Source organism: Ursus arctos, unplaced genomic scaffold (assembly GCF_023065955.2).
Source record: "Ursus arctos isolate Adak ecotype North America unplaced genomic scaffold, UrsArc2.0 scaffold_28, whole genome shotgun sequence".
In the NCBI taxonomy this organism is placed as follows: domain Eukaryota; kingdom Metazoa; phylum Chordata; class Mammalia; order Carnivora; family Ursidae; genus Ursus; species Ursus arctos.
The window spans coordinates 35,886,662-35,900,983 of record NW_026622963.1 but is presented as its reverse complement, the minus strand read 5'-3'; the positions used below and the strand labels follow the sequence as shown (position 1 = coordinate 35,900,983).

General features: G+C 41.6%; 1 protein-coding gene across 2 annotated transcripts in view; it reads right to left on the bottom strand.

Annotated features, from left to right (window-relative positions):
* The window catches only part of ADAMTSL3 (ADAMTS like 3), a 331,832-nt gene that overhangs the window by 146,430 nt on the left and 171,080 nt on the right, over positions 1 to 14,322 (bottom strand). Inside the window, exons 8-9 of one of the 2 annotated variants that reach the window (XM_026510570.4) lie at positions 13,896 to 13,970; positions 7,112 to 7,269 (exon numbers count right to left, since the gene is read on the bottom strand). In XM_026510570.4, coding sequence (XP_026366355.2) covers positions 7,112 to 7,269; positions 13,896 to 13,970 — 233 coding nt within the window. Of the gene's footprint in view, positions 1 to 7,111; positions 7,270 to 7,384; positions 7,487 to 13,895; positions 13,971 to 14,322 lie in introns of those variants that run through there. The other variant, XM_044388448.3, reaches the window with a different exon arrangement.

Sequence of the window (14,322 nt, the reverse complement as noted above, 5' to 3'; positions counted from 1 at the left end):
TATCCAGAAAGAAAAATTCAAAAATCATATGATTCTCTCAAAAGATGCAGAAAATGCATTTGACAAAATACAGCATCCTTTCCTGATTAAAACCCTTCAGAGTGTAGAAATAGAGAGTACATTCCTCAATCTCATAAAAACCATCTATGAAAAGCCTACAGCAAATATCATTCTCAATGGGGAAAAGCTGGAAGCCTTTCCCTTAATATCAGGAACACGATAAGGATGCCCACTCTCGCCACTATTATTTAACATAGTACTAGAAGTCCTTGCAACAGCAATCAGACAACAAAAAGGGATAAAAGGTATCCAAATCGGCAAAGAAGAAGTCAGAAACATCTCTCTTCGCAGATGACACGATACTCTATATGGAAAACTCAAAAGAATCCACTCCCAAACTATTAGAAGTTATAGAGCAATTCAGTAATGTGGTGGGATACAAAATCAATGCTCAGAAATCAGTTGCATTTCTATACACGAATAATGAGACTGAAGAAAGAGAAATTAGGGAATCCATCCCATTTACAATAGCACCAAAAACCATATGCTACCTTGGAATTAACTTAACCAGAGACGTAAAGGACCTATATTCTAGAAACTATAAATCACTCTTGAAAGACATTGAAGAAGACACAAAAAGATTCCATGCTCATGGATCGGAAGAATTAACATAGTTAAAATGTCCATGCTACCCAAAGCAATCTACACTTTCAATGCTATCCCGATCAAAATACCGATGACATTTTTCAAAGAACTGGAACAAATAGTCCTTAAATTTCTATGGAACCAGAAAAGGCCCCGAATCGCCAAGGAACTGTTGAAAAGGAAAAACAAAGCTGGGGGCATCACAATGCCGGATTTCGAGCTGTACTGCAAAGCTGTGATCAAAAAGACAGCATGGTACTGGCACAAAAACAGACACATAGACCAATGGAACAGAATAGAGAACCCAGAAATGGACCCTTGGGTCTTTGGGCAACTAATCTTTGATAAAGCAGGAAAAAACATGCAGTGGAAAAAAGACAGTCTCTTCAATAAATGGTGCTGGGAAAATTGGACAGCTACATGCAAAAGAATGAAACTTGACCACTCTCTCACACCATACACAAAGATAAACTCCAAATGGATGAAAGACCTCGATGTGAGACAGGAATCCATCAAAATCCTAGAGGAGAACATAGGCAGCAACCTCTACGACATCGACCACAGCAACCTTTTTCATGACACATCTCCAAAAGCAAGAGAAACAAAAGATAAAATGAACTTGTGGGACTTCATCAAGATAAAAAGCTTCTGCACAGCCAAGGAAATAGTCAAAAAAACTAAGAGGCAGCCCACGGAAAGGGAGAATATATTTGCAAATGATACTACAGATAAAAGACTGGTATCCAAGATCTACAAAGAACTTCTCAAACTCAATACACGAGAAACAAATAAACAAGTCATAAAATGGGCAGAAGATATGAACAGACACTTTTCCAATGATGACATACAAATGGCTAACAGACACATGAAAAAATGTTCAAAATCATTAGCCATCAGAGAAATTCAAATCAAAACCACACTGAGATACCACCTTACGCCAGTTAGAATGGCAAAAATTGACAAGGCAAGAAACAACAATTGCTGGAGAGGATGTGGAGAAAGGGGATCCCTCCTACATTGTTGGTGGGAATGCAAGTTGGTACAGCCACTCTAGAAAACAGTGTGGAGGTCCCTTAAAAAGTTAAAAATTGAGCTACCCTGTGACCCAGCCATTGCACTACTGGGTATTTACCCCAAAGATACAGACATAGTGAAGAAAAGGGCCATATGCACCCCAATGTTCATAGCAGCATTGTCCACAATAGCTAAATCGTGGAAGGAGCCGAGATGCCCTTCAACAGATGACTGGATTAAGAAGTTGTAGTCCATATATACAATGGAATATTACTCAGCTATCAGAAAGAACAAGTTCTCAACATTTGCTGCAACATGGATGGCACTGGAGGAGATAATGCTAAGTGAAATAAGTCAAGCAGAGAAAGACAATTATATGATTTCTCTCATCTATGGAACATAAGAACTAGGAAGATCGGTAGGGGAAGAAAGGGATAAAGAAAGGGGGGGTAATCAGAAGGGGGAATGAAGCATGAGAGACTATGGACTCTGAGAAACAAACTGAGGGCTTCAGAGGGGAGGGGGGTGGGGGAATGGGATAGACCAGTGATGGGTAGTAAGGAGGGCACGTATTGCATGGTGCACTGGGTGTTATACGCAATTAATGAATCATCGAACTTTCCATCAGAAACCAGGGATGTACTGTATGGTGACTAATATAATAAAAAAAAAACCACATTAAAATAAAAAAATAAATAAAAGAAAATGGTTTCCTACAGACACACAAAATACCCAACCCGGAGAAAGATGAGGGACATCTGGAGCACAAAGGATTTCAGACCATGAGGAGGAGGAACTTTTTTCTCTCCCTTAAGATGGATATGTTGTAAAAGACAGGGAAAGCTACCAGCAGAGTTAGAAACAGTGAACCACGGTAAGAGACGTCTTTACGAAAGCCATTTCATTTTGTTCTTGTGGGCATACACTTAAAATTGATATTCACGACCATCTCCTCCCAGACGCAGATGTTCGGTAAATTCTCACTGAGCAGAGAGTGCCTATCGTACCCTCCAATCAACAGGGACTACAGCACAAAGTACTTGATCGAGACTCTCTACTGCTACCTGGTGGCAGCATACACACACTCAAAAAGCGAAATAAGAATACTTCCAGGGCTCTCACGCAAAATACCGTGACTCCGTAGTGCTATGACAAAGGTCATCCATGAGAAACAGATCATTCAGGAAAACAAGAATCTATAATGAGAAACCCACTGGGAAGGGGAAAAAATGTCATTTTCAAAATGGCCCGATCATGAAAATATAGCTTCTGAAAAAGTCGAAAAAATGTTTTTGTCTCACTGGTACAGTGAACTGCTAGACTTTACAGTCTGAACAATAACCCACAAAGGAATCTAACATCTCACCGATGCCTTCAGAAGTCACTCATGATGTCAGAAGACAGTGGTTTTCAACAGTCTATTTATTAAAGTCCATGAAGTAAGGTCTAATCTATGACCGAATGGAAGAGTGTGCCTCAATATCCCTCAGCACAGCCACGCCTGCACTATGTTTGCACTGAGCGGGCAGAGCTGGTCTCCATTCTGCCACCTCAGGTTGAAGCCAGGTGTTCCAGTTTTAGACCAACCGCTCTTGGTCGATGGGAAGGAAAAGAGATACAGTGAGACACGCGGCTGACCATCATCCGCGACCTGACCTGCTCTTTTAACCTCCTGCTCAGACATGACTTGATTGCGTGATGAGCCATGAAGACATGAGTGGAAGCAGAGCTGCCCACCTCAGCAATAACACAGGCTGTCCTACTCCAGTGCTCCCAGCAAAAAAAAAAAAAAAAAAAAAAAAAAGGTAAGGGATGGAAAAGTATATTCCCTAGAAACCCACATTATTTGGACAAGCTTTTAAGTCAGGGAAAAAACAACATAAGAGTCATTCTTGCTTCATCACAGTGTCTGATTTTGCCAAATTCTCTCCCACCAAGTGCACACCACATTTGTGGAAGCAAACGGCTGTAGGCATGTGAATCAGGCTCTAGTTCTCCGTGAGTCAGACAGCTGTGTGTAACACCTTCTTTGATGGATCTATATTTTTAAAAACCTTTACAGTCAAGAGAGATCAAAAGCTTCCCTGGGGTTGAAGTGACAGCCCAGGATTGTTTATGAAATCTGAGGGAACCAGAACCCAGAGTAGAAAATAGAAGATAGTACTAATTCAGACTCATGCTACTGAAATGTATCCTGTTAAGAGGTGAACACGTAATCTGGGTAAGAAGATGTAAAATAATTTTTAATTACGCAAGTGATATAAGACTGTATTCTTCTCTTTAAGAATTGTTTTAAGTATTGGAATATTCTAAGTAAAGCTAAGATCACTCCCCCAAAGCACCTATCTTGTCTAAAAGAAGCATTGTTTTTTCATGTTTTCACTTTGGGGTGTATCCTCTCAAATCTTAAGAAAATGTGTACACACACACCTGCAGAAATATACAGTTTACGTGTGTGTGTGTGAGTGTTTATGTTTGGTATCAATAAACAATATACTTTCCATGTTGATACTGCAACCCAACAATATCTTGAAATGGTAATTTTTGTGGCTACTTTTTCCATTCCATCACTTTACTAACACCTCCTACACAGATATCTCCAAGTTGACTTGAGAAGAACACAGGTAGTCTAAGGAGGAATGAGAAGAGGACAAAAAATAATAAAAATAAGGTGCCTGTACGCACGCATGCATGTGTGCGTGTGTGTGTACGTGTGAGTGTTTTACTGCTCAGAAATCAAATGGGAAAACCCTAAGAGAAGCAAAACAAGTGAAGAACTTAGGCATAACGATGCACCAGGGAGAAAGAATAGAAGGAAAGAAAGATGACAATTATGGCTTCCCCAAAGCCTTTCACAATGCTATCGTCCAAGAATAACACTGGGTTGATGCTTTAAGGGTCTGACACAGAAGTCACTTAAACGTCCATGAATGGCAGATAATGTCTGTGAATGACAACCTCAACATCTATGAACTGACACTCGTGCCTTTAACATTAGGAACACAACAGGGAGCAGTGTGGACCATGGTACATCAGTGTGCCCGGATGGGAAAGCCACTGGTACCCAGCTGCAGCCAACGACTGCTATGACCACGGGTCAGCTAGTAGTCAGATGTTCCCATTTTTAAAGAGAAGCAGGATTCCTGTCTCACACTGAGGTCTTTCATCCATTTACTTTATCTCTATGTATGGTATATGAGAATGGTCAAGTTTCATTCTTCTGCATGTAACTGTCCCATTTTCCCAGCACCATTTACTGAAGAGACTGTCTTTTTTCCACTGGATATTTTTTCCTGCTTTATCAAAGATTAGTTGACGATAGAGTTGAGGATCCATATCTGGCCACAGCAACCTCTTTCAAGACACGTCTCCAAAGGCAAGGGAAACAAAAGCGAAAATGAACTTTTGGGACTTCATCAAGATAAAAAGCTTCTGCACAGCAAAGGAAACAGTCAACAAAACAAAGAGGCAGCCCATGGAATGGGAGAAGATATTTGCAATGACACTACAGATAAAGGGCTGGTATCCAAGATCTATAAAGAACTTATCAAACTCAACACCCAAAAACAAATAATCAAGTCAAAAAATGGGCAGAAGACATGAACAGAAACTTCTCCAAAGAAGACATACGAGTGGCACATGAAAAAGTGTTCAACATCATTAGCCATTAGGGAAATTCAAATCAAAACTACATTGAGATATCATGTTACACTAGTCGGAATGGCAAAAATTAACAAGGCAGGAAAGAACAAATGTTGGAAAGGATGTAGAGAAAGGGGAACCCTCTTACTCTGTTGGTGGGAATGCAAGCTGGTGCAGCCACTTTGGAAAATAGTATGGAGGTTCCTCAAGACCTTAAAAATAGAATTACCCTATGACCCAGCAATTGCACTACTGGGTATTTATCCCAATGATACAGATGTAGTGAAAAGAAGGGGCATCTGCACCCCAATGTTCAGAGCAGCAATGTCCACAATAGCCAAACTGTGGAAGGAGCCAAGATGTCCTTCAACAGACGAATGGATAAAGAAGATGTGGTCCATATATACAATGGAATATTACTCAGCCATCAGAAAGGATGAGTACCCAACATTTGCACTGACATGGACGGGACTGGAAGGGATTATGTTAAGAGAAATAAGTCAAGCAGAGAGAGACAATTATCATATGGTTTCACTCATATGGGGAACATAAGGAATAGCATGGAAGACATTAGGAGAAGGAAGGGAAAAATGAAGGGAGAGGGAAATAGGAGGGGGAGATGAACCATGAAACACTATGGACTGCGGGAAACAGACTGAGGGTTTCAGAGGTGAGGGGGGTTGGGGGACGGTTTGGCTGGTGATGGGTATTAAGGAGGGCACGTTTTGCATGGAGCACTGGGTGTTATATGCAAACAATGAATCATGGAATACCACATCAGAAACTAATGAAGTACTGTATGGTGACTAATGTAACATAATAAAAAAATAATAAAATAAAGAGAAGGAGAAAAAAAAACCCCGGCACTTCAATGTTACAATTCTTGATTTTTAAAAGTCAACCATTTAAAACTCAAAATTTCAAAGCAACTGTGCAGCCCATCCCTTGGCTGGTCACACTGCAGGCTCAACGGGAGCATGGGACAGGGGTCTGCGACCAGAACATTCTCTGACAAATACCTATGTGGCACACAGGCAGTGCTTTCTGAAGGCATTGGGTGTTTGTGTAGGTAAAGCCATTGCTGGCAAGGAGGGCTACTTGCTTTCCTCCATTTCCATTTAGAAGGAGTTCCCGAAAAGGGATGGGACAAAACGACCCACTGAAACACCCTTTCCTTTTCTCACATCTGAGGTATTCTGAATTTTATCAGAAGGACTTTCACACTGTGTCACCTTGGAAGTATTATCGGCCAGTATGCTTCATATCGTCTGCCTGAGGAAAGATGCACTGGGATTCACCCAGAGGGGGGCACAGGCTCGCAGTTACGCGCAAGGAGAGTTCTGAGGAGGGTCCCTTGGGACAGTGGCTGATGAGTGCGTGTAAGGAGACACAACTGAGAAACAAAGAAGGAAGGGAAGGGACAAGCCTCCGTCTTCTCTGCCATGCTCTGCCAGGAAAGAGAGGGCACGCACAGCGGCACGGCACCGGATTCAGATGGGGACTGTTTAACCACAGATCGTTTTCACCAAACTCCATCTAGGGGTTTAACTGAACACGCCCGGAGTCTACAAACGTGAAAACTACCTCGCCCTGTAAAAGTGAAGTTGTTTCTTAACTAGCAGGGCTGAGAAGCGGACACTGGAGAGAGCTGAACAATGTTTAGGAACCCACTGGCATGATGGAAAGATCAGTGATCCATGCTCTGTGCAAAAATGATTACTGACGACTTTGCGGGACACACTCGGTGTCGTGGAAACTCAAGACGTGCTCGGGCTCAGAGGCAGGGCGCTGACGAAGAGGCTCAGCCTACCTTGAAAATGAAATCAGCCATCAGCGGTCCTGGAATCTTAAAGGTCTGCCTCTCTGAGCCCCTCTGAAATTCAATGGTGGTGTTTTCTAGGACAAACACTCCCGGGCTGTTAAAGCTGTGTTCTTTTTTGCTTCCTTGAAGTGTTTTTGATTCAATAACTAAAATTTAAAAAGAGAATTTAAATGAGAGGACTGTCTTCAAAGCATTCTATTTCAAAAAATAATTCACTACCTGTATCAGCATATGATAGCAGCACAGTATCAAGATACCCACTTGCTGTACATTGACTCAGATCGGTGGAATACACATGTAAGCTTTTTAGTTGTCCAGAGCGACACTGGTCAGGTCCAATGAGGTCTACTCAACTCTTTGGAGCCATTTCTACAATAAGAGGAAAGAGAGAATGCCTCTTTCTTCATACTTTTTCATGAGGCCTCTATTATTCAAAGTAAAGATATGTTACTCCTTTTATCATCCATTGAGAAGATCTTAAACCCAGCCTTTTATTTAGACAAAATCACCATGAGTTTTGAAGTTGATTTTTTTTTAAAAAAAATACACTTTTTGTATTGAAATAATCAGAGATTCGCAGGAAGGTGCCAAAATAGTAGAGAGGTCATATGTACTGTTTATCCAGTTTTACCCAAAGGAATGGTTACATTTTACGTAACAAGAGTACAATATCAACGCCAGGAAATAACCACTGGTACAACGTGAGCACCTGTACCACGTTCAACGGCACCTCTCACACATCAGCGCGATCAAGATACAGAACTGTTACATCACCACAAAGACCTCTGTCCTGCACGTTACCGCTTTATTCACATTTGCTTTTATATGAACAGAAGGGCTTTTAGATCTCCTACGGAAAAATGTCCACAGTTTAACCCAGATAGCATTTCTACTTTATTTAAATGATTTTTCTTTCCTTCCTTTTTTTCCCCCTTTCATTTTGTAAATATCACCATCCTTACTGGACCTGATCTGAGGTTGAAAGAGGCAATTCTTGAAAAAAAAAAAAAAAAAGCAAAGCTAGGGGTTGGAGCACCTGCATTTCTGACCGCAGCTCTGTCTCTATGCCTTGGGTTTTCACTGCCTCATTTCTAAAACGTGGCATCAGAGCAGACAATCCCGCAGGTCCTCTTCTACTCTGAAACCTACGCTTGATTTACAGATAATTAGTGGCTGTTTGACCACCCTGAACAAAGGACACAACAGAACCCGAACCCCAGGAAAGCTGATAAAACATAACAAAACCGTCGGGCAAGGGGGGCTGCCATCTGCATGCCACTATGCTTGGCTGTTTCCCTTTGATTTCTCTCTGCCCTTGGAGCATCTGCAGGAATCCATGCATCCTGGACAGACTGCGTAACAGGCATTAGGAGACAACCCTGATTATGCCTGACAGGCAGGCTGGGAACTTTTCTGGGAAAATTCGAAGGCTGGACATGAGCTCCTTGATCTGCAGGAGTCATTAGCGGTCGAAGAATACTGCTGGCTACTCTTAGGCACACAAAACCCCAACCACGTTGGCCCTGATCTCCATGACCACAGATTTTTGGAAAGTGTGAGATTAAATTCATTTCCTAGTTCCAATGAAGATATAAAACTGAGTGTTATAAAGTGAGCTGTCAGTAAAAATGAGGTGGGGAGCTGGAGATGGTAAGAAGGCCCTCCCCTGGGTGGATTAGTCCTCTAAAGGAAAGGAGACGCAGTGAGCATTCCGACCATATCACGACACAGAGTGATGCTGGACAAAATCCACCCCCACAGAAGCCCGGCAAAACACTGAGCTTCTAGACTGAGGTTCAGCCTGAAATGAGCTAACTAAATTCAAATAGTGTTCTGTGCTCGGCGTTAGCCTTCTGGACCACAGCATCCCGAGTGCCATCGGACTGCGGAACTACTGTGGGGTGTCAGCATCTGGGAGGAAGGGAAGACCAGCAGGACAGCCACCCTCTAAAATCAAAGGCCGGCATTTCTGTTAGTCTAGTCCTGGTGTTTTGTGTTTTGGTGTCGTCTAGTCCATTACTTTGGACAGCATCCAAGACCTTTAGTGGCAAAGACAAGAGAACTCAAGGAGCAAAACCAGTTTTCAAGTGCATGTGAATTATCCAAGTCCAATATCCAACCATCCATATGCTTGTGATAAAATGTCTTCAATGCAATGATTTCAAAGAGGCTTCCAGCTCTGTAGGTCACAAACACCAGTTGCATATATAGGAAATAGAAGGCGGGGGCTCTGACCTCTGTTGTGTAATGGGGTCAGAAGTGGGCGAATAAAGACAGGGGAAGTGATCTGATGAAGGTGGAGTTCATTGATACAAATGGTTCTGACAACTGGATTGACAAAGCCAATGTGATGAATCTCTGGGTGAGGCCGAGGCCAGCGGAGTTTTTCAAAAGTTGTCATTTTTTGCAGACGGTAAATTTGCCTCTCCTTAGTGCCTATGCCCCTTAAAATAAGTGACAGAATAAGGGTTGGTGAAAAGCAACAATTCAGATGATGCACTGACTTATAAATACAGGTTTGTTTTATTAATTTCTAGCATTCCACTGTATTCGACTGCAGCCCTATGGGGATAATGTATAATTCATGGCTCGTGAGACCAGCACACACGGTCCTTGAGCTCTCAGGGCCTTCCCAGACCCCTCTACGGTTTCTGCAGCAAGAGGGTTCATGCTGGGTGGAGACCCCAGGAAGCCCATAAGCACACCCACCACTGTGGACAGCCGAGGGTATGGACCTTCCTCCCTGCTGTCCACTGCTGACTTCTTCCTCCTCCTCAGGCCCTCTTGAATCCCCCAAATTTTCAGAACTTGAGTCTATGATGGTGCCTTTAAGTATTTGGATCCATCGCAGTTGTTAATAAAAGCAATGATGACTACGAAGATGAGGAAGGCATCCTGGAGCTTCCAGAGGAAGGGTGTGCAGGAGAAGTACCGTCCAGGCTTCCTTCAGAAGAGGCGGCCTCCTGCTAACCATCCCGAAAAGGCTCCTTGCAGGCTGAGGCCCAGAACTATCGTTAGGTAAACACATAACGAGCATTCGGCACAGCGAAGTCACTTATAAATACACCAAACCGAGGCTTGGAGTCGAGTGGTATTTTCCAGCACATGCCATCGTGATCCAGTGTCCACGTGCTTTGGGCAGTAGGCATCTGTGTTTGTATTTTTAGAGTTGACCCTTGAACAACATGGGTTTGAACTGTGCAGGTCCGCTGATAGAGGGATTTTTTTTTTCCTAAACACAGTCCAGTTTTGTAAATGTATTCTCTCTTCCTTATGACCTTCTTAATCCCATGTTCTTCTGTCTAGCTTACCTGCTTGTAAGAATACTGTGTATAATACAAATAACATACAACGTACGTGTCAACTGACTGTTTATGCTGTCAGTAAGGCTTCTGCTCAACAGTAGGCTGTTAGCAGTTAAGCTTTTGGGGAGAGTCAGGGCACCTGGGTAGATTGGTCGGTTAAGTGTCTGCCTTCGGCTCAGGTCATCATCCTGGGGTTCTGGGGTCGAGCCCAATATCAGGCTCCCTGCTCAGCGAGCCTTCCCCTGTGCAGGCACATGTGCTCTCTCTCTCTCTCTCTTTCTCAAATAAATAAAATCTATTTAAAAAAAAAGGTTTTGGGGGAGTCAAAAGTTTTATACACATTCTCCACTGTGCAGAAGTTGGCACTCCCAAGCCCCACATTGTTCACAGGTCAACTGTATATGTCTGTATATGGTCATCAACAGGCCCTTAGAGGACAAGAAAAACCCCCAAACAGCAACAACAGAATGATTCTCCCTATCAATAAGGGAGGTTTTCAGTTTATGACATCTTGGCCTCTCAACTCTATTGCTAATCAAACACATTTAATGCTGAAGTTTTGCCACAATAAAATCTCTTTGGCAGGAATCCTCTTACGGCTTCTATTTTTGAAGTTTTAGGGAAATTTGGGACAATGCAGTTGGGACAGTGCTGGGGCCAGGTGTGGGACAGGACTGGAAGTTTAGGATCTTCACACCTCTAGAAAATAGGTTAAGAGAGACATTCCGTTCCATGGCAAAGAGAGTGACATTAACATTACTGGGTGTACTCAGTTCTTCATGATGGAGCCTTTTGGAGGGTTGTAGTTAATACAGATTTTAAAAGAATGATTTATTACAGCAAAGTAAGCTTTATTTCAGGAATATATCTTTGTTTCAAGTAAAAAATTAAGGAAACAGTAATATAAATCAAGAAAATAAAACTATGTCTATATTTAGATGTTCAGAAATGTTAACTAAACCCTTTGTAAACGAAGCCAGTTCTATTCATCATCAGAGAAGGATAACTTTCGGGAACCCTTCCAGAGCCAACTACAGGACGGTTCAGAGGAGAAGTATTCCAAGCAACGGTTCTGTCACCTTTGGAGCAATGGGAACATTTTTGAGCCCTGTTCTTGGAACAGTGCCAGTTTTGAGTATAAAGTCATATTTAATAAGCCAGAACATATTTGCATGTAAATGAATATTTTGCCTCCAAGTATTCATCTTTGTTTATTCTGTTTACTGTCTATGTATTCTGGTTTTGGAACTTACAAACCTAGTTTTGGAGCTGAATTTTGGGAATCGCCTTCGCATCATGAGGAAATTGGGCCCAGCCACTGAATATTTCTTTAAACATCTTTTTGATATGCCATAAAATCCACATGCCATTAAATTCGCCATTTATAACCCAGTTTAACGATTTCAGTATATTCACGGAGTTGTGAAAACATCACCATGATCTAAGTTTAGAACATTTTTGTCATCCCCAAAAGAAACGCTATACCCACGGGCAGTCATGCCCCCATCTCCCCACCAACCCGACTTCCCCCAGCCCCAGGCAACCACCAAGCTACCTTCTGTCTCCCTAGATTTGCTTTTTCTGGACATTTTATATAAATGGAATCATATGTGGCCTTTTGCAACTGGCTTCTTTCACTCAGCACCGACCATCCATGTGGTAGCCTGTGTCGTGCTCCGTTCTCTGTTACAGCTAAATGATACACCACATTGTCGTATTTTATTCATCCACCAACTGATGGACATTTGGGTTGTTTCCACTTTATGGTTATTACGAACAACACTACTAGTAAGATTCAGTACTTTGTATTTTTGAATCCCAAACTGTATGTTCCAATGTGATTCCCTCAAATGATTCACAAAATTTGGATCTGAATGTTTTTTACCTGTTTTCAAAAACCAAGTTCATGCTTGTAAGGATGAAGATTTACTCTCACCAAGAGCTATAGGCTTTAAGCCATTTTAAAAAGCTTAGAAAATGCTGGGCACCTGAGTGGCTCAGTTCCTTGAGTGAGGGCCTTTGGCTCAGGTCATGATCCTGGAGTCCGGGGATCGAGTCCTGCATCGGGCTCCCTGCTCAGCACAGAGTCTGCCTCTCCCTCTGGCCCTCCCCCATCTCATGCTCTGTCTCTCTCATTCTCTCTCTCTCAAATAAATAAATAAAATCTTTAAAAAATAAATAAATAATAAAAAGCATAGAAAATGTTTTGATGTTTCCTTACATAGAAAGCCTTGAATGCAGTGACCATTATAGGATTGTAAGCATTTTAGTATTTTAGTTAAAAAAAAAAAAATTGGTCACACCCTTTTAGTCATAATTGATAAAATAAAGGGTAAAAAAAAAAAAAAAGAGTTTCAAACAATGGTTCATGCTTACTGCCCCAAAGATGTTCTCTTGCTTCTCTGATCATGATGTACTACAGAATTTCCTGTTTTTTCAAGATTTTAATCTCCATTATTGGTGATCTTAGACATTTTTACTTAAACATTTTGACATAAACTTTCCTCAAAGAACATTACTGGCGGAATATTAGTACTGAATTCAAAATATGCAAATAGACACGCACACACACACACACACTTAAAAGCTACCAAAAACATGATGCTTGTGACCCAGAGAAAATTTTATAAGTCAAAAATCTAGAGTGGTGGCTCAGGAAAAAAAAGAGAAAAAAAGAAGAAAAGGCAATCTATGTAGCACTTTGATCCACTGGACCTTGATTTGTGTAGCTTTTAAAATAGCTGTAAGTACTGTTTTGTCCTTTTCGGGAAGAGATGGCTGAACTCAGCAAGCTTCTTCAAAGCCAGGGAGCCAGTCTTGGCAGAGACGAATTCTCCTATGAAAGAGACTAAGAAAGTCCTGCTTCTGGCCACAAGGAGACCTTGGGAAAGAAACAGACAAACTCCACTATTTCCTGTTCTGTTAGGTCCTAAGAGACCAAAAAACAAAGAGGAGATGCCATCTGATTTCGGCCAAAGAAACAATATAGTGGCAATCTTCTATCATTTCAAACTCCATATTCTGGAAAACCAGTGTTTATTTTCGCTGCCCCTGGACCTGAAGTTGCAATGTGTTGGCAACAAAGTTTATACTTTTCAGCTATAATCACTGATATGGTTCTGTGTTTTAAAAAAAAATTTATTTTTGCCCCAAACTTTTAAAATCTCTAGAAAACTCTTGAATACTATTCTACTCTCCCCATAAAAATAGTTTATTTCCCGTACAACTTGATTTCCTCTCCCACAAGGAGGTTAATTCCGAGCTGGTGTATTTCCAAGCACTGGGGCATGAGAACAGGAAAATCGGAGTATTGGTCATTCCCTACTGATATAAATGATTTTGGAGTGGCTGGCAAAATCCTTGAGGTATTTTCCTACCTACCCATTAACACAAAGAAAGATTTTTTTTTTTTTTGGCTAAATAAACTATCAGGAAACAAAAACATGTTAGGATTAAATTGTACTTACAAAGATGTGCGGGTCCTTTCACTGTAATTCTTACACTTCGACTTCCCAGAGGAACAGCAATTATATTTTCTTCCCCTAGGAAAGAATGCAAGACAAATGTAGTCAAATGGTCAAAAGGCCTATCAAGATAAGCAAGTCAATCAAAAGAGGAGCACTTGCCAAGGGTTCTTGAACTCCACTTCCATCATACAGTCAAGAAATCTCTGGAAAGCACCTACTGTGTATAAGCCATAGTCATACTACTCATAATTTCATTAAACGCATCTTTAAAAAACATTAAAGAAAAGTTTAAAATGAATCCACTGGCCTACCACCTCAACTGCCTTCCTCCCCCAGGCCTCCTGATGTGCTTTGATGAGGGGCTGGGGGCAGGGGCCTCAAAGTAGGGCCCTTGGGCCAAATCTGACCACAGGCATTCACTTAAGGC